The 25,980-nt window shown below is 42.5% G+C and overlaps 1 protein-coding gene across 2 annotated transcripts in view; it reads right to left on the bottom strand.

The window, feature by feature from the left end:
- Window positions 1-137: 137 nt before the first annotated feature.
- Window positions 138-25,980, bottom strand: part of gpm6bb (glycoprotein M6Bb) — a 30,820-nt gene continuing 4,977 nt past the window's right edge. Inside the window, exons 2-7 of one of the 2 annotated variants that reach the window (XM_073474217.1) lie at window positions 4,196-4,382; window positions 3,356-3,512; window positions 3,041-3,209; window positions 2,765-2,838; window positions 2,571-2,636; window positions 138-344 (exon numbers count right to left, since the gene is read on the bottom strand). In XM_073474217.1, the coding sequence (XP_073330318.1) occupies window positions 195-344; window positions 2,571-2,636; window positions 2,765-2,838; window positions 3,041-3,209; window positions 3,356-3,512; window positions 4,196-4,382 (803 nt within the window). In that variant the 3' untranslated portion in view covers window positions 138-194. Of the gene's footprint in view, window positions 345-759; window positions 2,189-2,570; window positions 2,637-2,764; window positions 2,839-3,040; window positions 3,210-3,355; window positions 3,513-4,195; window positions 4,383-25,980 lie in introns of those variants that run through there. The other variant, XM_073474218.1, reaches the window with a different exon arrangement.

The following is a 25,980-nucleotide window of genomic DNA, read 5'->3' as shown; positions in this document are numbered from 1 at the left end:
TAGTGCAGAAAGCAGCACTGATGCATTAGTTTGTTAGGAGCCTGGTTAGTACTGCACAGCGTCACAGCAGTTGGCAGGTTATTTTAGCTGAGCGTTGTCTTGGTCCAGAGGGGCCACAGTGGTTGGCCACAGTGTCTGTGTGTGTTTATGTGTGTGTGTGTGTGTGTGTGTGTGTGTGTGTGTGGCTAATATCCTTATGTGTAGGAATTGAGGCATTCCTTTGAGCGTGAGGTGATGTCCTGCAGCTCCCGCTCTTCCTTCATTTTGATGTCTTGGTAGGCATGCATTTGACTGGCATCCTTAAGGTAGGCCCAGTTTGCTGAGAGAATCATGAGGAAGTGGATCTGGAAGAGAAGGGTGAGGTGGATGGCCGGTGAGCATGTCAAAGATGCAAAGCAAGCTACAGGAGTCAGAGCTACATCACAGACATACACAAACATAAAAGTTAAGCTTTTTTAAATAAATAAAAAAGTTTAAAAAAGAAAAATACAATTATTGTAACATCACTGTTACAATTATTACTAATACTGGAGTTATGTTGCTATATCGCTATGCACATTACTACAGAAATGACATTTTTAAGGCGTGAGAATGAGAAGAGAAGGAGTTTGTGCGTGCAAGTTTTACGCAGCTGCAAAAAAGCGTGAGGTTAGTGCGAAGCATGAGATTTAATATTTCGTGAATCTGACCCTGTTCCACATGCAGTTTCCCGCATTACGTCGCTGCTGTAGGATTCATAAGAAATAGACCAAGTAGGGATTCTTTTGTAAACAAAGATTGTTTATTTTATATAGAAAGTAAAAGCTACAGTCTTGAAAAACTTAAGGAGGAAATTAAATATATGAAATATGGAGTATAAGTAACTATAAACAGATCAGAGAATCTGGAAACTTGTAAGCATGCAGGCTCAGTGTTAAGATAAAAACAAATGGCTCTTTAATGGCACTTTGAGAAAGAATAAAGAAACAAAACATCAACTTCACAGCTGAGGCTATACCAGCGCCAGCCCTCATAGAAAAAAAAATACATTTACTCTACTCTAAAGTAGGAGAATTTCTTTCTTTATTTTTTTTATAAAATACATGAAATTAAAGTGAGGCTTAGGGCCTCATGCAGAAGTTTACCCCTGGTACTGGCCTAACCCTTCATAGCGTGCTGTGCTTGCTAGGTATGTGCAGTTACTTTGAAATCTACAATAAACACAACTGGTCGCCATAATACTCATCAGCATTATACAGTTGGTGAAAGGTTTTTAGTTTAGTTTAGAAATCTAAAACTTGTGACAAGAAAAGATAATACAGGCTATTCTCTGTGTAACACTTCGTGGTTTCATGGGTCGGCACCAAAATCTTAAGGCTAAGGAAGGAAATCATGAAAATATAAAAGGACAAGGCCACTGTTTTTTGCCACTGTAGCTAGTCCTTTTTGTTTTTAACAAATGTATCGCTAAAATTCATCCTCACCAAAACTGCTTATCTGGCAACCAAAAAGCCTGAGAACACCTTTAATATTTGTCATTGGATGTCCTTATGGACTCATTTCAGAGCTTAATACTGTACATCTACACGGGCTCGGTGCAAAATGGTCTCATTTCCAATTTAGATCATTTTTATCTTACATTTACGTCTCAGTTTCTGCACAAATTCGCATCTCAGCTCCGACTGAAACCGATGCTTGTCCTGTTAATCAAGGTGAGGTGCTGCATGCTAAATACTGTATCTTTCATCTGGAATACTCATGCAGCTGACGTGTCTGTGCAGGTCAAAAATCAGCCTCACACGTTACGAATATAAATAACACTGTTGTGGTAGCTGTGCGCATTTCTATAAAAATCCCATGGTGACAAATTTCTAAAAGTGAGTGCCAAGGAAAGCAGAACAAACCCAGTCAGCTAAACACCACCCCAATCTGAAGACGACTCTCACCAGGTGTCCTTAGACAAGCAAATATCCCTGGATACCAAATGCTAAAGGAAGCATACAATCAGCTATTTACACTAATCGAGAGATGTTGATTTTTTTCTATTCTCAGGTTGATTTTTTTTTTTTTAGTTTGTTTGTTGTCAGTGGCAAGTGTCTCTACTCAGTACAACCTCTTAGAAAACAGTTTAAAACTTAGTGCAGCAGTCTTCTCGACTCTTAAACTTCAAAACAGCAAAGTTATAAGTGGTAGCCATCATGTAGATCAGCTGGTGGAAGAGAACAGAAAAGGTTGTAAGAGAACATGCCGGTGACCTCCTCGTCACGTTAGTGAAGTAACCAATCATTTTTCAAAAAGTTATAAAAAGTCCATCATTTTACAATATTAAACTCATGATTATTATTTCTTTTATGACACACAAAAAGCAAGCCCCAACTACTCTCTCTTCCATCCATCCTAAGCTAAAGAACAGGGCCGTGTGCATTTAAGCAGATGGTAAAACAGCAAATGGAATTGGAGCTGAGAAAAAAGCCTACGTGTAATCTTCCATATGGGAATGAGAAGAGGAGCACTCGACACATGATCTGCTGATACACACCGTGCAAAGATGGACTAAAGGGAGAGGATGGAGAGACTGGAGGGAAGCTTACCAGAGCAATCACGGTGGCTCCGGCGCCGGCGCACGCTACGATGTACAGGTGGTAAGACAGGTAGAACTGGAGGAGAGAAAAGCAACGGTGACTATCATTTAGTTAAAAAAAAAAAAAAGTGATGTCTATGTGATGCTTTTCTGCCTATGCGTGCGTGCCATTTTTATGAATGTGTGTGGATGGAAGAATCTTACCTCACTGGTGTTGCAGATATCACCTAGCGTGGATCCACAGGCCTTGCCTGGCGTGGCATTCCATGGGATAATTCCTGCAGCCGTGAAATTCAATGGTTAAATTTATCGTACCACGTGAATAATGATCAAACCCGCCAAGTACTATGAGGCCACAGAGCACGAAGAGCAAAATGATTAGGGTTTCTTTTTGCCACCTCAGTGTGTGAACCAATAAAAATCTATTTGTTATAAAATGAAGAAACTGATGCCAAACAATACGAAGTGCTATTCTCTTACCGTACTGACGAACATCCACACAGATGGAGTCAATGTTGGTGAGGTTGGCCATGGGAGACCTCATGGTGGCACAGGTGGACCACATGTTGTAGAAGAGGAAGACCGGCACAGCGGAGAAGCCAAACACACCGAGCCAGGCCACACCCAGGATGTATGTGAGGAACACAAACTGAGGACACACAGATGACACAACAACACTCATACTCATGCTCCAATAATGAGCATCTTCATCTTTGTATGTATTCTAAATTTTAATCACATGGAGTGACACCTATTGTAAGCACTCTGTGTTTAAGAACCAGGTCGTATACATACCATTCCACTGATGCAGCGTCCACAGATGGTGGTCTTGAACTCGCTGTGCAGCTCCTTGACTGCACTGGTTGTGTAGAAGCCCTCAGCCAGCAGAATGATCCCATACAGGAAGAAAAACGAAGCGATGCCATAGATGACATACTGCATCAGCTGTATTCTGTTAAAGAGCAATGTCACACATCAGCTTTAGTCGTGCCAGAAAAGCTGCGATAGGTTTAAAAAAGCACAAATCAACCACTAACATGTTTTTAGCCTCCAAACGAACACCTGGAGAGACCCACTAAAAATGTCAGGTAGAGTCAGAGCATGACGTGTGTGGAAAAATAGCTGCTTCCAATCATTTGCATTTTTTTGCATGCAATCTTTAAAACATGAGTAATCATGAACAGATGGTTAGGATTAAGATAGTGCTCCAGCTTCCCCAGGAGACGTGAAGCCCAAATGTGGAGGTAACAGGTGAGGCATGTCTCTGGGAATCATCTGCCAAGAGACAGACTGCCTCTGTAGACTTCTTAAATTAAACAGTCCACTACAGCAACATAAAACACATGTGCAGTCCTCTCCCTGTCATTCCTTTTTTATTGTCTGGACTAATGGATGCACTGTAAATAAAATAAAGGTCCATATTAGGACTGTTCTCCAGGATAAAGTGAACGTAGGAGATATCATCAGCTAAAAATAGCCTTCATAAAGTCAACCTCATTACAGGTGATATCTATCTTACATTTGGGCCTCTCTTTATGTGACTGTTATGTAAGGACGCATTATCAAGGGGAGCATGTTTAGTAACCGATCCTACTATGACATTAACGAGGGATGAGGCAGTCGTGAAGTACTTACACGTCAGTCAGCATGGCGTGATCAGTGGTGACCTTGGAGAAGTGGGTTTCCAGGATGGTCACGGTGCCAGTGAGAGCCACATGGCCACATCCACAGAACAGGGCCACGCCGGAGAAGCAGAGGATTGTAGCCACCAGCGACGCATACGGCACCCCGCCTAAACATTTGATGCAGCACTCAAAGCAACCTGAAGAAAAGAAAAACAGACAACAATATTTTTACTTTAAAGGTCCCATATAATGCTCAGTTTCAGGTTCATAAATGTTACTTTGGATGTTTCCTAGAAAGTTTTTACAAACTTAAAAAAAAAGGTGCAATATGTAAGAATTGACCACCTGTTGAATTCATACTCAAACAAATAGGGGGCAGCATATCACCAGAGTAACCACCAACTGTAGCTGCCATTAGCTCATTAGCTCATTAGCTGCAGCACCTCTATTCACCCTCTGCGTCTCTTTAAGGCCCCCTTTCCAAAAAGCCCAGTCTGCTCTGATTGGCCAGCTCTCCCGGGCCTAAGCAGGCACCGCCCAACGTGTTTCCACATCATCTCTGGTGGTGTTTTTACAACTGTTTGCGAGGGCATTGCTGACAGTGATCACTGCGTAGTTGTGACATCATAATGTTACAGAAGTCCTGACGGCTCGTTTAAATGCACAGTTTCTAAATAAGGGCTGTGTGCATTTACCCATGGATTGAGTATTTTGATACTTTCACAATATTTTTATAGCACCTAGACGTGCTTTATAAAGATATAATATAATAATATAAAAAAGGAAAAATCACTTTCTGCAATATGGGACCTTCAAAAAGCCACACAGTAAATTCTTTGTCAACATCAGCCCATGATTCCATATAAGGGATTGTCTTGCAGGACAGGAAGTGATCTCAAGGGAATGAAGTATGAAATAAATATTCATATGAATCATCTATTTACTCATTGAGCCTATCCCAGAACACAGGCGAGAGGCGTGGTTCACCCTGGACAGATCACCAGGCTAACATAGGGCTACATGAATCATTGTCTACTTAATCACCCCAAGTGGCGTTTTGTCACCCATCAGGACTCATTTAGGGAACTCCACACTGACTTCACTCAGAGGTTTAAAGAACATACTCATCCTCAGTGCTGCAAAGGAACTCATACAGATGGAGCAGACAAGTCTGTTCAGGTCTCGTAAAATTTGGCCTGTGGTCATGCTTGATGCTCCGCGCTTCCTTTCGAGACCTTTGCGATGTAAAGTACCAGCAGACACAGCACAGTCCGCTGTGTGCAGCTGAGGTTTTACACTCTTCACTCTCTTTTATGTTTCCTCTGACAGTTCATCACTACACTTAAAGGGCACTAATGACCATCCAGCAGGTCAGAGCAATGGCTGTCTGCCGAGCCGTAATGGAAATCAATGACAACTCACAACGAGAGAATGAAGTGACCCAGATGGATTTGACTCATGCAATGCGTTACTTTGCTTTGTGAAATGGAGCCATGCAGTCATCACAATGCCCTGTCTGTGGAGGCATGCAAACAAACCACAGTGTGCCTCCAATCAGATCCACATGTGGCTGACAGGATGTCGTAGAGTCATAGGACGTCCAGGTCAATGGCTGTTAATGTTTTACAGCACTCACATGTGCTTGATGCCACACTGCAACTTCTGTGTTTAGAGCTGTAATCAATAGTTTTACATTAACAGCGGATCAAATGACAGAGGCTGCTCAAAGTGAGGAACCTACAGAGAATTATCTCCTACTTTACAGTTCCCTTCAGTTCTACAGACCATTTTAGCCTCTTTCAGCTCCTTGTTTTGGTTTTCTGGCCCGCCACGTTACTGTATTGGTTCACTCTCACAGCTGTCATCAGCATTGCGTTCAGCAAAAGAAGCGCTAATAAACCACTGGTACACTATCTACCCAGCATCAAGCAGCAGCAACTCATTAAGTTAGCAACTAGCTAGTAAAATATGGGTAATGAGTTCCACTGGAACTTATGGGTCAATCATGTTCGCTTTCAGCTGTTTCATGTTAAGTTAGGGGTGATAAAAACCCAACATTTCCTGATTTTGCTGCTTTTCTAATAAAAGCTTTTGTATAATAAGGGGGTACTTTTATTGTGAAAAATTTAAAGGAAACGAAAGTATTCACAGTCGCTCCTTTGACCACTACTCCAGACAAACCCGTCATTAGCTCCACACTGACACAAAGATACAAGTTTTCAACACTTAACATTGTTATGATGTAATGAATTTTGTTTGTAGTTAGCACCTACATTACATCTGACAAACTGTTACAGACCTGGGATTTTTATTTTACGACAGTGCTGTTGCACTCAGAAACTGTGGGGGGTGCCAAATCACACAAAGACGATTCAAGCTGAGCCAGCACATTCATACAGAAAAGCCTCTAAAGACCCACACATTTATTTAAGGAGTTGGTGGAGACCAAAACTGAGCTAGACGGAGAGTGACTATTGGACGTATATATACGTATGGTGCACAGGACTAATCTCACGATGAATGTTAATGCTACTCCGCATCTACTGGATGTATAAATACTGTAAGTGACAAGTTTGCCATATAAGTGAGTTGCCGTACTTTTAAGAAGCAACAACCTTCACAGAACAGATAATGCAAATTTCAGCACCATTACCAAAACACAGCCTTTGTAATCAGTCAAGACCATGCGTTCACAATTAAGTAGAAAGTAGAGTTTTTCTTAAAGAAAACGGAACCAAAGTGTCTCTTCTACTTCCTGCCTCATGCATGAGGTGAGAACCCTGAAAGTTCATCTGTGTTTGTGCTCTTAGCTGTGACAAAGGAAATTAAAACAGATATACTGCTGCTGGGCCAATACTTCTGCAGTCAGACGCTTCGTCCTGACTGTTTGTGTAGTACAGGGAGATAAAAACATTTTTATCCCATGGTGGGTGAATAGGAGTTGCCATGGCAGCATGTTAACCACAACTCAATGAGTGTGCCCACAGCAGAGTCTCTAACTTCTACCGCAGGCCACATTTCTGTGATGAACATGTCGGGGAGGCTGAGCGAGCTGCTGGGAGTTGAGGCGCAGAGCTCCACAGGATATTGAGCCCAGCTGTAAAGTAAACAGAGTCCATTTAAAAGGAAGAGCTGCTCTTGTAGTGGTTGTCACTGTCAGGTAGTTCTGATCCTCTAGCAGACTATATCTTTGCTATAAATCAAGTAGCTGTCACCGTGAAGAGAAGAAATGTTTCCATATGAAAAACTGTGGTTAGGGTTTATCTCCATTACCAAATCTCTCATATTAAATGTGCACAGAGTGACAGAGCCAGCAACAACAGTCACACTGGCTTATTATGAATGCATTTGATTTAAATCAAATATGACATGACAATCAGCGTGGCTGCCCAACTCATCAAGTGTCTCTTTGGTTTCCAACCCTGCCTTGAAATGCGTCACTGTTCCCATTAGATCAGCTGTCTAAAAGCTGATAGCACGGTGCTGAACGCCGTATTATCATCATGACAGTCAGTCCGCCCCGACTGCCTGAATTTCGCTGGATCTGAAAATGTCTGAACACCGAAAGGGACGTCTATAAGAACTGTTTATAGGCCGTTTCTTCTTTAAAAAAAGGTCACACTGACCATGTAACCCCCCCTTCCCTGGAGCCCGTCATGGAGCAGGTCAGACTGACATGTCTGCATCTGCCATGCTTGTCTAACTTGGAGCACTTAGTGAGAGAAAACCTACATTATGTTTGGAAGCCACCAATCCGATCGATACGCCATCTGTTTGATTAGTGTCCGTTCCACAGGATTGCTTTGCTTTTGAAGCATCCAGACTGAGAGTGCTGGTTAGACATCGCTCTCTCAAGGAGAAACCTTGTGTCAGTTACTGGCTGTTATACTTAATAACACAATAAATCCGCGGTGGTATTTTCACAGCTGGACTTGACATGTTGGCAGGTTGGTATAACTCTGCTCTGGCTGACTGAAACAACACTGGCACAAGGACGGACCCACTTCAACTATTAGCAACCTCTGGAATACTGCTCTGTTCACAAAGGGCCTCTGTGCAAGCCTTTAGTCTTGGTATTAGACAGAAGGGGAGACAGGAACGACATGAAAGCCCAGCGCCACTTTTAAGTCGACCTGCCCTAAGTACCACGGGGACAGTAGTCTGCCAGAGTAAAATCAGTTTCGTTCAGTTGATGGATTCAAAGTAGAGGAAGGACTGTGAAGTAATCGCAGGGTCTGTGAGATATTACGTGCATCCTTATCATGAAATCTGCTGACTTTATAGAAGGCTGCATGTTGATCCTTCTTTTGTGAGGTAGGTGGGGCTGCACTTTTGGATGGAACAATTTTAGATTTGGGGAAATTTGCTTATTCGTTTTCTTGCTGACAGTTAGGTGAGAAGATTGACACCACTCTTGTATTTGCACCAGTAAACCTACCACACAGCTTCACAGCTCAAGTACAGACTGTTTTCTCTGCACCGTGTGGGATTTCATAGAGTACAGGATATTGCAGGGCAGCAGACTTTAGTTCGAATCATCCTCCTCCACAGCGAACAGCAGTAGGAGCTGGTGACTCTTCAAACAACAATCTCGTACTAAATGGATCATGCTGGCTTGTTCTGAGTGGAGCGCCATAAATGAAAATCACGTTGGGCCCTCTTTTCCCTCTGATGACTTTCACATGCTCCCAAGTCCCTGACTAATACTCCTGGTTAGACCTCCAACCACTTCAAGACTCTCCAACTAGCTGCTACAGTACATGAATGAGAGAGGAGGAAAGATAGAATGAAAAACAGAGTGTGAGAGAGAGAAACACAGACAAGTTAGCGACTGTCTGTAATGACAATGTCAGGCCTTACAGCAGAGGCTACGTTTGCTGCATCGGGATCACGAGGAGGGAGGAAAAAAAAGACGCTTGTGTGAGAAAAAGCGTGTGTGCATGTATAACATTGTGAGAGAGAAAAAATAGAGACAGAGTGAGAGTCCAAGAAACCCTGATACAAAGAGCCAGTGTGTGCAGCCCTACACTGTCCATCACACTGGACTCTCAGGGGCCATTCAGAATGGCAGTGAACCACGGTCCCGTTCTTCCGGCCCGCAGGCTTGAGGCCCAGGACAAGCCCACCGCTGAGCTCCATCCTGTGTGCCCCCCTCCAGCACCGCACATAGCTCAGCCACAATGGGCCACAGCAGCCACTTCACACTCCAGGAGGATCCTGTTTGTCAAAGCAGCTCTAACCGTCCAATGTGTGAATGAGATGGCTCATTAAGACCAACGTGAGTAGTAGCGGGCGAGCTGGCACACGGACCCGCAGACGGACAAACAGACAGAGGCACAGCTAGACACAGTGGGCAAGAAAGTGAGGGTACATCTTAGCCTTGCGCCTAATGACGACAGTGCTAGACCCCAGACTTGCAGAGGCCCCAAGACCCCTAGGATTAATGTGTGTCAGTTTTTTTTTTTTGCTGGTTGTTTTTTGAACATTTTATAAGTTTATTTGATAATCAACAGGAGAGCAAGACAAAATGAGGGAGAAAGAAAAGATGGAATGATGCGCAACAAATGTCCACGGCCGTACACGTTCATAGTTGGTGCCTTAACCCTCAAGCAATCAAGGGCGCCCCAGTTTTTGTTTTTTTTGTTAAGGAATTTGCATAATTTAACTGGTCTTCATTCAATGCTGAAGACTCTATATGACCTAAATAAGCAAACAAAACCGTAGACAGGCTATTTCTTTTTAAGTTTTTCTTAATGCCTGTCATCGGGTCAGATTCCCTGAGAAATCATACCATTACTAGGTTATGTTAGCTTTTGTTTGCTTTCTCAACAAAATTACTACGACCAAAAAAACCCAAATCTGTTAGCTGTAGGCCACACATAGGCTAACCTAGGTATGAATGGCACTTTGTTTCACTATCATACAGTTATCAGATGTACTTACTGCATCTTGCAAAAAAAAAAAAAAACTATTTTGTGAAACAAGACAGTGGTGCTCATACCGCTTTTGTCCACAGGGGTCGCCAGAATCAACAAAAGATTTAAGTTCCTTGTAACTGCTTTAAAAGGACAATATCAACTGGGTCCACCATCAATCAGGTGGCACTATCTTTTTTCAAAATCTAGTTCTAACACTTTTATTATTTTTAGAGTTTATTGTGCTGGCATGTTGCCTTTTTCTTAAATATAGATGTCTTCCATCAAAACACCACAGACTTACAGAAAACCCAGGGGCAGGTTGTTTTCCAGGAGTAAGAGCTGCAAAATTTTTTTGCATTCAATTAATTGTTGAAGCAACTTTTCAAGCAATAATGGTGGCATTGCACAGGTTCCAGCTTCTCAAATGCGAACATTATCTGGTTCTTTTCGCTTCCCTCCTTTTTGGACTGTTGATCAAGGAAAACTAGACTTGCAGTCCCAATCCAAAGACCACTTACTACTTACTGGGGCTGCAGTCACATCTGTCGCACATCTGTTTCATAACACAGGTGCCAGCGTACTGTCTAACTTGAAAAAAACTTTTATTTGCAACATTTTGGTACTAGACCTGATGAATGTCTAGTACTGAAACGCTGCAAATAAACATATTTTTGCTGTATGTACTGTACTTGACAGGTTCAGGGGGCAACAGGGGCCCAACAGCAAATGTTTGCCCCAGTGCCTCCAAAAAGGTTAATCCAGCCATGCATCACCACAGTTTGCTTGAGCTCAGACTCATCACACTAACAACTGCAGCTGGCTCTGCTTCATCACCACCCACCATCCTTCAACATCAGACCTCACGTGTCGACAACACAAAGCTGAAATCTTCCAACAGCTGGGCCCTTCGGTGGAAAAAGTACGGAAAAAATGCCTAAATTCGCTCCCGATTACGTAAAGAAATACCAACTGGCTGTGATCAAGTGAGCAGCAGACTTTTTGAAGAGCATTGTTTAATCTGATGTCCGTACCAGACACACCCACACCTACGCAAACAAAGAATCACATGCAAGACAAACACAAACAAGCGCCACATAATCATATGTACAAAGTCAAAGTATGAATTTCTGATACAAACAAAGCTGGCTCTCACAAATAAACACTTGGACACACACAACTTGTGATGAGAAGTTGCATCTCTTCCATCTCATCCCTGAGTCCTCCTGAACAATAAGCTGGTTCCAGGGCCGTCCAAAGCGAGTTTTAATCCATCATGTAGCCTCATTGCGACCAGATGTGTCTGTTTACAGCTGATGCTAAGTGTTGTTGTTTGTTGCTTCATTGGGGCGAGCTGCCAAAGCACCATTTATGAGAAACAGTCTCATTTTCCACACTCTCCTCCACTTTGAGAGGAGCGATACTTAAAAATGCCATAATGGCTATAATGGCCATCCTCGAGGGACGGGGGGGATCTGAGCCTGGAAATTGGACAAAAGTGGTCTCACTGTTTACTTATCTAACAACGGAAACTTACACTCTGTCAGCTAATAGCTGTTGACGGCAGCTCACCCATGGCTGTGTGTGAAATGAGCTGAGGGAGATGTGTGTACATATTAAATGACAATTAAAGGCAATGATGGCCGTAATGGCTCATAAACTGTGTTTGGGTACAGCAGAGGAGTAAATATGTGAATACGACTTGTGTGAGCAAATGATGGTTGAGTCGAGTCAACTCTGATCAGTATCACTATCACACACAGGGTCTTAAAGGGCTTCATAGACTCATAGGTCTCTATTTATCCTCATTTCCTGTCTGCCCTTTACCATCTTTATTTTAAAAGTCCAAAAATATTTTAAAGAAGTAAGACATAAGTAAATTACTAATAATAACAAAACTTGGCACCCCTGGTTGGCAGTGTACTATAATCAGAGCTGTAGGGAAACGGGCAGTTCCACAAAATGTTCCACCAGAATGTTGCAACATTTAAATATTATATTAGATTAAAATATCTCATCTGTCTCATACTAATAATAAAAAGTCCAGAAAAATAAGGTCCAGTTAACTGGAAACCAATTCTTACTTTACTTGGATCCCTTGTTTCAAGAGTACATATAGCGGTACTAAAAAAGTACTAAATGATATGTACTTCTCCTCGCTGTAGAAATAATCCACCGCAGCATCTAAGTACAGCGTTCCATCAGAATTTAGAAACAAGATGAAACTGATGGACAAATACAGAAAATCCAAATGAAAAACAGTATCTGGCTCCATCTTCTCAAATGTGGGGACTTGCTGCTTTTCTGTGTTCTAACAGTTTTATATCCCTGTAAATAAAATACTTTTGGATATTCAATGGGGATACATGATATCGATGATTATTATCGCCGATAATGACATTAAATGGAGCCAATAATCTGAAGCCAAATTGCTTTCACTGATTTAACAGGTGCAGCAAATACAAGAAGAAGAAAATGAGGAAGATTACAATGCATTTGAAGAAGAAGAACAAGAGGAAGAAGAAGAAGAAGACTACAATGCATTTGAAGAAGAAGAATCAGTATTGGTATTAAGCTGAAAAAAATCTATATCGTGCATCCCTAGTATTTAAATGTTGGTCTGACGAGACTAACGAGGACCTGAGAAGCTGAGATGGTATCGTTGCCCATTTTCTGACATATTTAAAAATAACAAACTGACTGTTAGTCAAACATGACGTTGTCAACATTTTCAATCATCCAATTTTGGAACAAAATCTAGATGATTAAACATCACTAAAAGAGTTGCTTTTGCCGCATCTGCCATTATCAAGCACCGTGAGAAACACCACAGCCTTTCTTGGGAAAAGAGCTTGTCTGAATGTGCAACATTTTACCTGGAATTAATGCTGAGAACAAAGAGCAACAGGGAAATCAATGATCCCTGCTGAGTCCTACAAGAAGCAGGTGAGCAAGTTAATGACTTTCCCTCTCTCTTCAGCTTTCACACTCCTCACGGCTATCTATCTGTGAGACCGGTAACGTCTGGTTCATTTATCTTTCTCCTTGCCAGCCCCTCATCCACCTCATTAATCATCGCTCCCCGCTGAAAGAACAACTCAGATGCACCCTGAGGTTTGATTGAGCAGCTGTTGATTCTGCACCGGGCTCGGTGTCCTTAAAAGTGACACTAGCATGATGATGATGACCGGCGGCAAAATGCTGCACCCCTCCTGCTGCAGGAGAGAGGTCTGCTGAAAACACCCCACATACTTAAACTAATTAGATCATAAAAAAAACAAGCACAAGCAAAGCACTGCAGGATTAAAACTCACTGGAAACATGACAGATGACAATTCTGCAGAGGCGAATGGAATATCAACAATTATGTGCGTTCAAACAGTGAAAAAAAGGATGCTGTACTGACATTAAAAAAAACCCTGCTGAGCTGAATCTACCCAACTATTGTGCAGAGTGAAACCAAGCAGGCTGGAGTAGGTTAAAGCCCCAGTAAACACAGCAGTGAAAAGAACTGAACTGGCTCTTTGTGAGCGCTCATTGGTACCTCTTTTGTCCTCCCTCTGGTCTTGGTTTTCTTCTGATGGAGTTTCCATGGTTGTTTTTCTCCCATCCAACAAAAATGCTTCCTTTCAGCAGATTCTCTCTTCCTCTCTCCCCCCTTACTCTCCTGTCCTCTCTCGTTCCCTCATTCACTCACTCCCACAAATTTATACTCTCGCTCCCTCTCCCTTCACGTTCGCTCTTCGACTCGTCACGAAGGCACCTCTCCACTGTACATCACAGTTCCTTTTTCAAGATGCAGAGGTCTTGTCAGAAGGGATTTGGTTGAGGTTAGTGCGTGCCCCCAGTCATTTATCACTTTCACAGTTAAAATGTGCCTCACTTATTTATTTATGCTGTATTTGACAGGGAGAGATACAACAGCTGTCCGTTGCAAGTATTAGTGTTTATAGCAGATGCTAATTTGAGTCACCCATTCCTAGAAGAGCTTTTATGAGAACAAACAATGAAATAAGAAGACAGTAAAATTCTTACAAACAAAAATAAGACAGGTTTGTTGATAAATTAACCGGGATTTGGTAGCTCTATTAAAAATGGTTTGTAAGTTTGCAACGTGCCACATTACATGTGTATGAGCTGACTTTTATGTCAGGAGATGGAGGGGACGGTTATAGCTAGGCAAGAAGGCTGCTAAGCCAGTGACCACTGTTCAAGACAGTGTTTCAAAATTTGGATATTTTTAAGGAAACGTCGTTACATCTCAAGCCGTGTCAGTGGTGACAGAACTGGTTGTTTATAACTGCTGGAAAGACATTTCCATGCGTTTGAGGTAAAGAAACTTTGTGTTTATAACGAAACATCTGGCCGTCTCCAGCTGTGTTTGTGGTGACAAAACTGGGTATTTTTTACGAGGCACCAGGAAATCTCCAGCCATGTGAGTGTTGACAAAACTGGGTGTTAATAACGAAAAGTCTGGACATCTCCACTCATTTTTGTGGTGACAAAACCGGTATTTTAAGTCATAAAGTAATATTTTCCTTACCTTAACCAAGTGGTTTGTGTGCCTTAACCCTAACCAGATTGTTGTCACAAGATCAAATTGAAAATTGAGCCTAAAGATACGTGAAGTTGCAACATAAAGAAATGTAAAGTGTGAACATGGTTTACAGAAACGCACATTGCTCACATTTATCAGCTTGTGTATTAGCCTCGGGCTGAGGAGCAAGTCCATTTAAACACAAGCTTTACATACTGAAAACCAATAATGTTTGCAAAACTCTGACTGTTTTGGAATTCAGTTCAAGTGAAATCTGTCCTCCTAACGACACAAAAATCCTCGCCTATGCCTTGAACACACTCCCTCTTATCAGGTGTCCCAATTAAGAGCAAGGTGCCTGCATGGTGACAACAGGTTTGTTATAACAGAGAGGGGCTTTAGTCGACAGAGTGGGTGAAAACCCAACTCAGCAAGAGTACAGGGACACACAATCACCTCAGTCCAGGAGAGGGGGAGTGTGCATGCGTCCTGTGGTGTAGTCGAGAGGGGGGGTTTAGCCCTTCATCTTCTGATTTGCACCATATGCCCTCTGCTCCTGCAGCATACATTAGCAACCTCTGACCGCTGTCTTCCCTCCATCTGGTGGTTTCTAACTCACATGAAAAAGGACACAGGAAAGATCTACATTTCCTAAACAAGGAGACCGAACATCCTCTGGGCTGATCCAAACAACAGAGGAAACCGCGTGTGGAAATGGGAGAACCAGAGAATCGTACAGAGGGCTAAAAGAGCCGAAAAAGGTGGGAGAAATAGGAGAATGCTGAAGGGATGATACAGTAAGAAACAACTTGTTAAAAATAACACAGACAGAGGAAGACGGAAAGCAAGAGATGACCAGGGAGGGAGACTGGGAAGAAGATCTTGGCTGTGTTTGTTTGGCAACAGCAGGCCGAGGAGCCCCAGGGGCATGCTAATGAGAGAAAGGCCTTTCAGCGGTGGGGGGAGAGCCCTGCCGGAGCAGCGCTGGAGTAGGGCCTTCTCACGGATACCAGACCTCAGAGAGGAGGGGGGATCAGCAGGGGAGGGGAGCCTCAGGGGTCAGGGAAGTGAACTTAGCGGGGATCCCACAACAACAAATGCCGCACTAATCTTCAAGCTTTTTCACCGTCAGCCCTGTAAAACGCCAGGAGAACTGACATCCAAGTGAAGTGGGGGAACAGAGACTCCAGCACATGTGTCGAAGAGATAGTTGCTGGAACTCTTTAAATATGAGAAAACAGCTGATTTAGGGGAAACTGTGCTTGTGATTTCCCCGAAGTTGCAATATGGAGCTCAGGGGACGCTTCAAAAGGACTTGATAAACATGACTAATAAATGTATCACAATGAAGCACACAATACACCAAAATCCAAACAAATCAGTCATCCATCTGCAGGTCTTTAAAGAAAGTGTGTGAACGGCAGAATGTTTGAGTTTATTGCGCACACATGAAAGGAAATTCAAAACATGTGATCAGGCCCTGTCAAAATGTTTTTTCAGACTAACTTTAATGTATTTGATTCTCATATGAGAAAACACATGCTCTTGATTGGAAAGAATCACAAATCAATCCAACAATTAAAATAATGTGTCTGTGGCTCTGAGATCAGGCAGGGAAGAAATGCGACACTTACTTCAATTTCAGGGTGGTGGAGGAAACTGCCACAGCAAACATCACTGGCATGAAGGAGTCAGTAGAGTACTTGTCAAAAGTTTAATGTTGTAATGGCTGTGCTGTACAGGATACCTGCATGATACGACCGGACATTACCAGTCAGCTGGTAGCCAGTCAGCTAATGCAAGCGCAGCTGAGCCAATTCCAGAGATCGAATCAATGTACAATATTATGTCTGCTTCGTGTATTTCCTAAGGGCTTCAGCGTTCTCTCATAACTAACGTTCAATTTTATTGTCGTTTAATCCGTCTATTATTCTCTCGATTAGTTGTTTGGTTTATGAAATGTCAGAAAATGGTGAATAACATCAAACAGTGTTTCCCGAAGCCCAAGATGAGGTCCTCAAATGTCTTGTGTTGTTCACAACCCAAAGAGATTCAGTTTACTGTCATACAGGAGTTAAATAAAAACTAACTGTAGCTGCTGGTGGCTATAGTTTAGTTAGCCGTGTAGCTAGCCAGCAGCTTGGAGCACCAGGGGAGTGTTGGTGTTTACACCACTGGCACAAGAGCAGGCCAGGGCTAGTTGGTTAGCATGCTACCTTCAATAAATATCTCTGCAACAAAATACACTGACGTCATAGCATCAGAACTGTTGCTTTTTCACATTCTGGTGATATTATTTGAAGGTTTTCAACTTGAATTCTTACATATTGCACCTTTAATTGTAGTAGTTGACAACTAATTGATTAATCTATTATTTCTTGCCTCTCCAATAGTGATACCACTTTACAGTCAAGAATACTTCAAAGAAGATGGAACTAGAGAGTTTTCAAACTTCAAAAAGATATAAAACATTGTCAAACATATCTATGAGTGGTAAATAAATAATCAAATCATGCTCAGTCCAACATATACTCTGCTTTGAGCTCAGCCTTGGCCTCCACCAACTCCTGGGGAGAATAGGTCTTTAGCAGTTAGACATTCAACTTTCCCACCAAGACCGTATTGTGAGTCTATTTAAATATTTTTGCAGGAAACATCTGTCTGCTGCTAGAGTTGACTTTGAGTGGAGAAACTTAACAATACAGCAATAAAGTAAATGTACTGGCCTTAAAAGAGCTAAAAAAGAAGTTTAAATGTTGTGTAAAGCTGCAAAGTTGGGTGCTAAAAACACCCTCTGTGCCAGGCTGAGTGTCTGTGGGAATAATCATGTGAAAGCCTGAGTGCTGCATGCTAAACTCCAGCGCTGAGACACCGACACTCCCATACTCGAGGACACAATCTGAATGACGATGAAGCTCATACAAATGGAGGAGGCTTCATTGTGGGTCAACCTTTCACGCTGGGAGCCTGGGGGCCCTGAATGCTCCTCAGTGTTCAGTCACCCGTGAAGACCTGCACCCTGCTCGATTCACACCGAGGAAGGAGTTTCTCAGGGATGGATGTCTGTGCCCGGGCCCGAGCACCACTTACAGACACTAACTACAGCCTGAGAAAGCAGCTAACCACACCAGAGCAGAGGAGGACGGGTGAAGCTAAATGGGTGTGTGGAGTGCCCAAAGTGAAGTATGACTAAGAATGAAGGTGAAAGGATGTTGAAAGGAGAAGGAGGCCACACTGATCATCTTAATACCCCTTAATAATTCTGCTGCCCTCATGGAAAAAAGCTGTAACATCCCCTTTCCTTTATTTGACAGTGATTGCGACATCAGAGACCGAAATTCCCGTAAACTCTGTTTTGTTGCTGTCAGCGAATCACTGTTAACACTGCAGTGGACTTACCGACCTAGATTTAAATGCAGGACATCTTCATAGGTCAATCTGCTGCTTTCATGTTTGGCATGCTGAATCCAAGTCATTGATTGGTTTAAAAAAGCATGGCGCTACAAACTCATTACACGGATCCATTCCCTTGTTTGCTGACCCATTTTGCTCAGCGAGTCTACAGGATAACAAAAGCAACGCAAAGTCTGTGGAACAATTTAGCATACGATTTATTATAACAGACAAAGTTGTTGCCTCAAACTCATCCTATAAGAACAGATGATGCTTCCATGCAATGATTAAACAAACCAATCCAACCAACATGAGCCTCTAAGTTGCATTCCTACTCCCGCAGAAGAGAAAACTCTATCTGTAATGGAAAAAATGACTACGCTAACCGTCTTGATTCATTATAGCAAAATATGTGGACAGTGAGAGGAGAAACCACAATTGGCTGACTTATAATGAGCCCTGTGCTTTCCTTAGAACTGTCAAAAAGCTTTAAACTAAGAAGCATCAATATCAAAAAAAGAGGAGACTCAGAGTTTGAGTAGAGTGAAGGTTAAAAAAAGGTATTAAATTCTTTTATGGTGTCAGGCTTTTCAACTTTATACTCAAACTTCAATGAGTGCCTTGGGTGTTTCTCCGTTTTCCCCGCTCTCACTCCAAATGCATCAAACAGCACCCTGGTCAAGTGTCCCTCTAGTGTGGGAGTATAAGAGCGAGAAAAGTTCAAGTCAGGGGACTTCCCTCCGAAAGACCGGAGTTCATGTCCTGTTTGTGACCAGGATTCAAGAGTGATTTGTTTTTAAATGATGTTACGTTAGTGTGGTGAAGTGACACAAGTTATGTATTTACTTAAGTTACTTAGTACGGCACTCATGGCCAGGTGCAATATCCAAATCACAAGAGCTCTAATTTTTGATAAAAGGTAAAATATGTTACAACATACCAGTATAAATTACTACAGAATACCTGAAAACGGTAAAAATCACAATCACAAATCACTATTTCATAAAGACCAAAGTGATGAATAGCTTGTTGAAACAGCTTGATTCGTCTGACCAACAGTCCTCAGCCCAAAGATTTTTGGTTTACCACCACATGAGGAACAGAAAAGAAGCAAAACCTCACTCCCTTTTTTACCCACAATGTCTAGAAATCAAAAGATGGACTGCACCCTTCTTTGAAACACTGATTCAGATTTCAAAATCAAATTCAATGTTTTAAAGCAGAATTTTACCAGCAGCTCACTCACCTAAATTCAAGTTGTGGCTAGAGAATTGTTCCCTCACCCAGCTGAGAGTTACCCAGTCCTGATATTTATGTGAGAACCTTATGAACCGAAGACCTTGTCCTCATGGCCTGCCATCCCCTAACCTCAAAAATCAAATCTTATAACCGACCCCTGCACCACTTTGTGGTGCAAACTACCATCCCACAGACCAGCACATTGTTCTTCATGCTGAAGAACACTTACATTCTTGCAGCACAGTAGCGGAAATCCAACTCTGCTATTCGATTTCAACCATTCCTAATAGAGACATACTTTTTGTTGACGTTTTGTCCATTGTACAATTTCCAGATTGTATTTTTCTCTCCACTGTAATTACAAGTGTTTGACCAAACAATGCCCGCGGTGTCTGACTCTGCACTTCTCTAATTACATGTTTGTGTTACGATCGTGTTAGGTCTGGAAATGGAGCAAACACTCACTAAGGGATGCCTGGCAGCCATGTTTTTCCTCTAAAAATGCCTTCACAACCCTGACTCTCTGGCACCTCCACAGCCACTGTGGTTGCAGGGAGAGTGAGAGGCGCAGATGCTTCGTATTACCCAGGCTTCCTAGCTTACAGTACTTTGGAAGCTGCCACCATGGCTTGGCCGGACAGAAAACCAGTGCGATATCAAAACCTGAAGATTTCAGTCTGAAGTCAAAAGAGTGAATCAGTGCCAGAAAAACACAGACCTGGAAGAAAGTGGAAGAGAAAGTAACAGAGAGGAAGAGAAAGAGGTAGCTGTACTCCACAGCCCCCCATACAAGCCATGAACTACTACCATTTTACAGAAAACTAAAGGTCTTTGCATAATCGTTTGTTTGTCTTTCAGTGTGCACTAAATATTTTAATGATACTGGTCTGGACGAGGCTTGGCTGTCTCTGTGGTCGGCCACGCTTACGTTATGGAGCCAGTGAACCAGCCAAGAGGTACAGCAAGCAAACACCTCTTCATTATCCTGTTAGAATAATGCTACATGATTACCTCTAGTCCTTTCAATATATATTCTAAATCATACTTTGCCAAGAAGTGGGGGGTAATGAAAATACCCAGCTACCCCTGAATCATTTGTCTGTAAGCAAAATTTGAGGGTTTAAAACACAGTTTTCATTCCCAGTGGGACAACAAAGATCATTCAGAGGTTTTCCTGGAACAGACGAGCCTCAGAGGTCACGAGTCTTAGTAAAAGGTTGTTTTTTTACACATCTAGCATATATGGAGCAGTATTAGCATCAGCATACTAGCAGAACTGATCCTGGAAGTACTGCTTTTAGCATCGGTGCAGCAGTCTCATGGAATCTCTCGCAAGAAGACTTAAAACTGAAAACTCTTACACCTCCGGGACACTTTGGGAATGTTCTTAATAGTTGTCCATCACCCCCTGTAACCGCTTTAATCGAGTTTTGTTGATCTATATAGTTGCATTTCATACCGAAACTTTTCAACTGTTTTGGTTCGCTGATTTGTTTATGTGTATTGCACTCAAATTATTATCTATCTAGGTTACTACTGGAATAGGTTTACATGCTTTAATGCTCACACCAGTGAAACGCTCTGTTTAAGCTCCTGTCTCTTTAAAGGCCCCCCCTCCCGATTACCCAGTCTGCTCTGATTGGTCAGCCCACGCACACCTGAGTCAGCTCAGCTCACCATGTCTCCGGTCGGCTCCGTCATGTTTTCAGCTTCCAGTTATCCGAACCTCTACCGTGTACATGGTGATGTAGTGCAATGTCACAAGGTCATGGAACTAAAGGCCGGACTACTGACGAGGGGTTTCAGGAGCAGTGTTTTCAGATCTTTTACATGTACAAGAACGTATATTAAACACTGAAGGAGAGGGAAAAAAACAAAAAGCATATTAGGTCTACTGAAAGAAAGCAAAGCCATGTTTCTAGCCACCTAAGGAATGTAAGTCAAAGATTCATTCATTCATTCATTCTATTTTGGTCTTCATGGTCTGAGATAAATATCCGGCTATTTAGCTGCTAAATGTTCCCATATGGCCACGAGCTAGTAGCTAACTGAAAGATGCTAGCTGAATGTTGCTCAAAACCAGCACTGCAAAGTCAGGCGATCTTTTTCCGTAGGTTCATCACAATAAGCAACACCTTTTACATACAAGTATTTAAGTGATCCTCTGTTAATTTATAACTATTGATTACAGCCACTTTAAAGCTCCTTCGTGTGATCACGCCCCCCTGAGGTGTAGATGTCCTTCTAATCTGATTTAATCCATCTTCTCTCTGTACACATTAACTGCAAACTGCACCCACCCTGCAGTCATTCTGACACTGAGCACCTCCCCAAAGTCATTTGAGACATATGACGGTCCATTAAACTGCACTGAGAGTATAAAGTAAATCCCACAGGGACTTCTCTTAGTGGTGTTAATCCTTTAAATACAATACCTATCTGCGTAAGCATTTTTATTTTTAGCTCAACACAAAGAGCACTGAGTGGACAGCTGTCAGTTTGAATGATAAGGAAATTAGCAGGTTATTTGTTTTATCTTGTACCACAGATGTGCACATATATCGACTGAATTATGAATATTCTGTTGGAAAATTAAACAACACAAGCACGCTGTTATTATTCATTATAAACTAGCCGTGAGAGTAACATCAAACATGAAAAACTAGCTCGTGTAAAATGTATCCCAGTGGCCTGTTATCAAAATAGTTGATTATTTTTCTGCCGATTGACTAATCGGTTAGCGTACTCATCCTTGCAGCATAATGCTGAATCACATTTAATTTAGCATGAAAATCTAGCATGTTATGTCAGGGATCTAGAAATTGTGTGAAAGCGAGAGGATCTCCACAACTCAAACTTTCTCACACTTCAGCCACCAGGAGGGCAAATACTGTAACACAGGGCTGGAGACAGGCTTTTTTTTTCACACTTGTTGTACAGGGCATAGGCATGTGAACACACACACACACACACACACACACACACACACACACACACACACACACACACAATAGAGACATAATGAAGCATCGAGACATGGAGACATCAGTCGAGACTCTCCAGCTAATCTTGGGGTTGCTTCCCATGAACAGCCCCCGCCCTCCTCTCTGTCTGTCCCAGCTGCTGGGATTTCTTTCTCTGCGTCGCTCCCGCCGCTCCTATTGTCCTCCGCCTCATGCTGCCAACCTCTCACCCCTGACCCAAGACATTACCCTTTTCAAACCCTCCAGCACTGTTCCCCCTCATTAGAAGGAGCAGAAACGCTCCTCCTTCTCAGCCCCAGCCAGTCGGGATTCATCACCAGCGCTATGACAACAGAGCAGATGACACAGGGATCACTTTAATGCCATTGTTACACGAGGCTGTCCTCGTGTCTCAAAGCCCTGCGTCCTGCGGCTGGATCCTGGAAGGACACAGAGTCAGCCGTAACCTGAACCTGACACTTCCACCCCCGCAGAGACGCGTTTGTCCTCAGATTCACAGTTAAGAAGCGGACTAAGTGCTTCACAATGAGTGGAAAAAAAACAGTTCATCACAACAGAAAGATAGAAGCTAATCTCTAGTGGTCGGTTTATGCTCTCCCCCTGGCTGACCTCTGCGAGAGTGGGTCAATCCATTACTTTATTGCTTTAAGCACTGATAGGCAGTTTTCCAACAGCAGAGGCTGTAATGACATTTTGTCCATCATCCTGGACATGAGAGAGCATCCACAGCGCAAAGCAGAGCCCATTTATGGCACCGTCTGATGTGATGTAGTCGCTTCATCACTATCAGCGTCTAAACATTTACACTCTCAGGAATGTTTTCTGTGCACACTCCATCACTCAGATGATGTGGACGTCTCCGTAGATGGAAATACATGATGCATGCTGCACACACACACACACACGCCACTGTGATAATACATTATAGGAGACATATGAGGCTCATAATTTTAGTTTGGGTTACTACTAGAAGAGGTTTACATGCTTTAACGCTGAAAAAACACACCAGTTTTCTTAGACTTACATCGTAAAGTCTAGGAAATGTCGAAGAATTGTGAAAAATGCTCATCACTACTTCCCAAAGCCCAAAGTGATGTCTTCAAATTGCTGCTTTTGTCCAACCAATCATCCAGAACCTAAAGACTGTTCATATGCTACCATAAATGACAAAGAAAAGCAGCAAATTGTTACATTTAGGAAGCTGGAACCAACAAATGTTTGACATGTCTGCTTGAAAAATGACAAACAATAAACTGATTGTTAAAAGAGTTTCCAGACGGCGACCTTTGTTGCATCTCTCCCCCACTTCCTGTCTGCCTTTCAACCTCACACACTGTCCAAGAAGGTGAAAAAGTACTCAAAAATATCGCTAACATGTCATATTTCACTTTCAAATGACTTTGAAAAACATTAAATATAGAAAATGATGCTCTATATCTTTTCCAGGAAAATTTCCAAAGATCTGTAGAAACACATCTACAAGCTTTCACACATTTTTCACACTTGCTCTGTACATTCCAGATGCTCCGTTCCTTCACACCATCACTTTCCCATTTTCAGCTGTGGCCGCTCTATTGTTGCAGTATTGTTTTCCCATAGAGTAGAGGTCAAAAGCTAAGATGACTTATGAGGCCTCTCGGTGGTGTAGCTGCGATATTAACACTGCTAACTGATCTCTTCTCTGGCCTGCGTGTGGTTAGGGGGTCGAGCTGTTTCTCAGACAGCAACATCTGGGATTTCCTCTCCCCTGAAGCTGCCGTTAGCTGGTATTTTTCTCCTTTCCTTTTCAACCAAGTGAACCTACAGTAAGTGACAAAAGCATTAAAAACCCATGAGGTGTGCAAATGGTAAACGCATCACAAGATACAGAATGAATGTGGGTTCAGAGTATGCCAGTTTCATTTATTTCAAATCCAGCGTTCAACAGTTTAGTCAAATTGAAATCCATCTTCTCAAACCCCCAAACAGTCTGTCTCTGAAGCAAACAGCCGTCCCTCAGCTATTGGGTTTCCTGCAGCTGTCGCTTTATTGAAGCTCTGCTATTGCAGATTTTCATCTGCTTGGCAGAAGTGCCTCTTCCTGCCGATCAAGCCTTTCTCCGGAGGATAATAAGCAGACAATGAAAACTCTCCCTTGGAAACCTTTTTTTTTTCTTCTTGGGCAGGAAAGTGATTCCTGGCATGAGAGAGAGAGAGTGTGTGTGTCCAGTGGCCTCTAACTCTGGTTTCAGTGTGTCACATGCAGCACCGCATCACAACAACATGAGCAAAGAGGAGTCATGTGCATTTCATCTAAGACACGTAACACAACAAAAAAGAAGAAATAAGTCTTTGCAAGTTTTGCTTTTGGAACGGTATCATCACAAAAACATCTTTCAGTTTCTCAAGTAGGATTTTACATATAATCCTGACTATAGCGGTAAAGAGAAAGTCATTTAAATTCCTGCTTAATTCATCCCAAGCGTAGCATTTGGCTGCATCCAAATAGTCTCAGGCTGTCTGGCACGGCTCTTCATATGGTGAACATTTCTCATTGGTGTGCTGGGGTACCCCAGATGCTTTTGTCTTACGGTTGTTTAGCAGCTGCGTAAAAGCGGCGAGGACAAAGACCTATCTGTGGAGGGTTGAATACACTCAGTGGGCACACAGCCAACAGCTCAATCCTACAAGCTCCCACAGTTGAAAAGCAGACTAATGCATTCTGCTCTCACTCCTCACAGATGATCTTACAGGGAAATTAGCTGGGAGGCCCCTATTATTCTTCTCATTTCACCTAACCACTTTCACATCTGAACTGTGGTCGCATCCAGATCCTTAATAATGAAATAAGAAGTTTGTGAAACTTCCAAAACACGACATGCACTTTGTTCCGAAACAGGAAGAACGTATACACAGTGTTGAAAGAGCCGAACAGCTTAGCTGAAATACTGGGTCTGAACAGTGAAGCCAATGCGTGCCAGTGCCTTACATCTGCATTCTCTCTAATGGCCAAAAAGAAGTATGATTGTATGTAAGCTTATGAAAAAATGGCCCTGCTTCTCACTTGATTTATCAGTAAACAGTTTCCTGATGAGTTCATGGTCTCAATCGCTAGTTGCAAGCCTTCTACAATACAGTTTGACGTTCATTTTGTAAATTATGGTCTCATTTAGACCAAAATAGACAAGAAAGTAGGTCTGCTTTGGGGCATGGATGCCTTGTGATTGACAAGTTGCTAATACATGTGTCTTCGAATTCTCAATCAGATCCAATCAGGATATCCTTAACACCCTCTTGTCCAAATTTGGTCACTTCTGGCTCCAAAAACGACAGCCTTAATTCCAAACTCGAGGCTAGAAAACAGTGGTCCACAAACCACTTAGGGACACCACAGTGGATTTGCGCTTCACCAAAAACAACTTTGTTAAAACAATAAAAGGGGTTCCAATGATGGGGGCGTGTTGCTTCTTGTACTAAATTACGATCCAGGAAGTCCAGTTAGAGTAACGGATCAGTAAGTTTGAAGGCTCATCTAACAGCTGAGCCAGGCTCAACTTACAGAACAACACTGTTATTTTTTGTTTTGTAATATTTTGTTAACCTAATTCAAATAAATAAGGAGGATGACCTTTTTCACGCGAGGCTAACATCAGCCTGAACTCAACTTTAGAGTGCAACTAGCCCTGGCATTTAACCCTAGTGCCCACCCAATGCTAATCCTCTGGCCCAGATCCTGACCATCACAGAGT

This window comes from Pagrus major, chromosome 9, assembly GCF_040436345.1.
Source record: "Pagrus major chromosome 9, Pma_NU_1.0".
Lineage (NCBI taxonomy): Eukaryota > Metazoa > Chordata > Actinopteri > Spariformes > Sparidae > Pagrus > Pagrus major.
The sequence above is the reverse complement of the archived record's forward strand: the minus strand, read 5'-3'. Positions and strand labels throughout refer to the sequence as shown.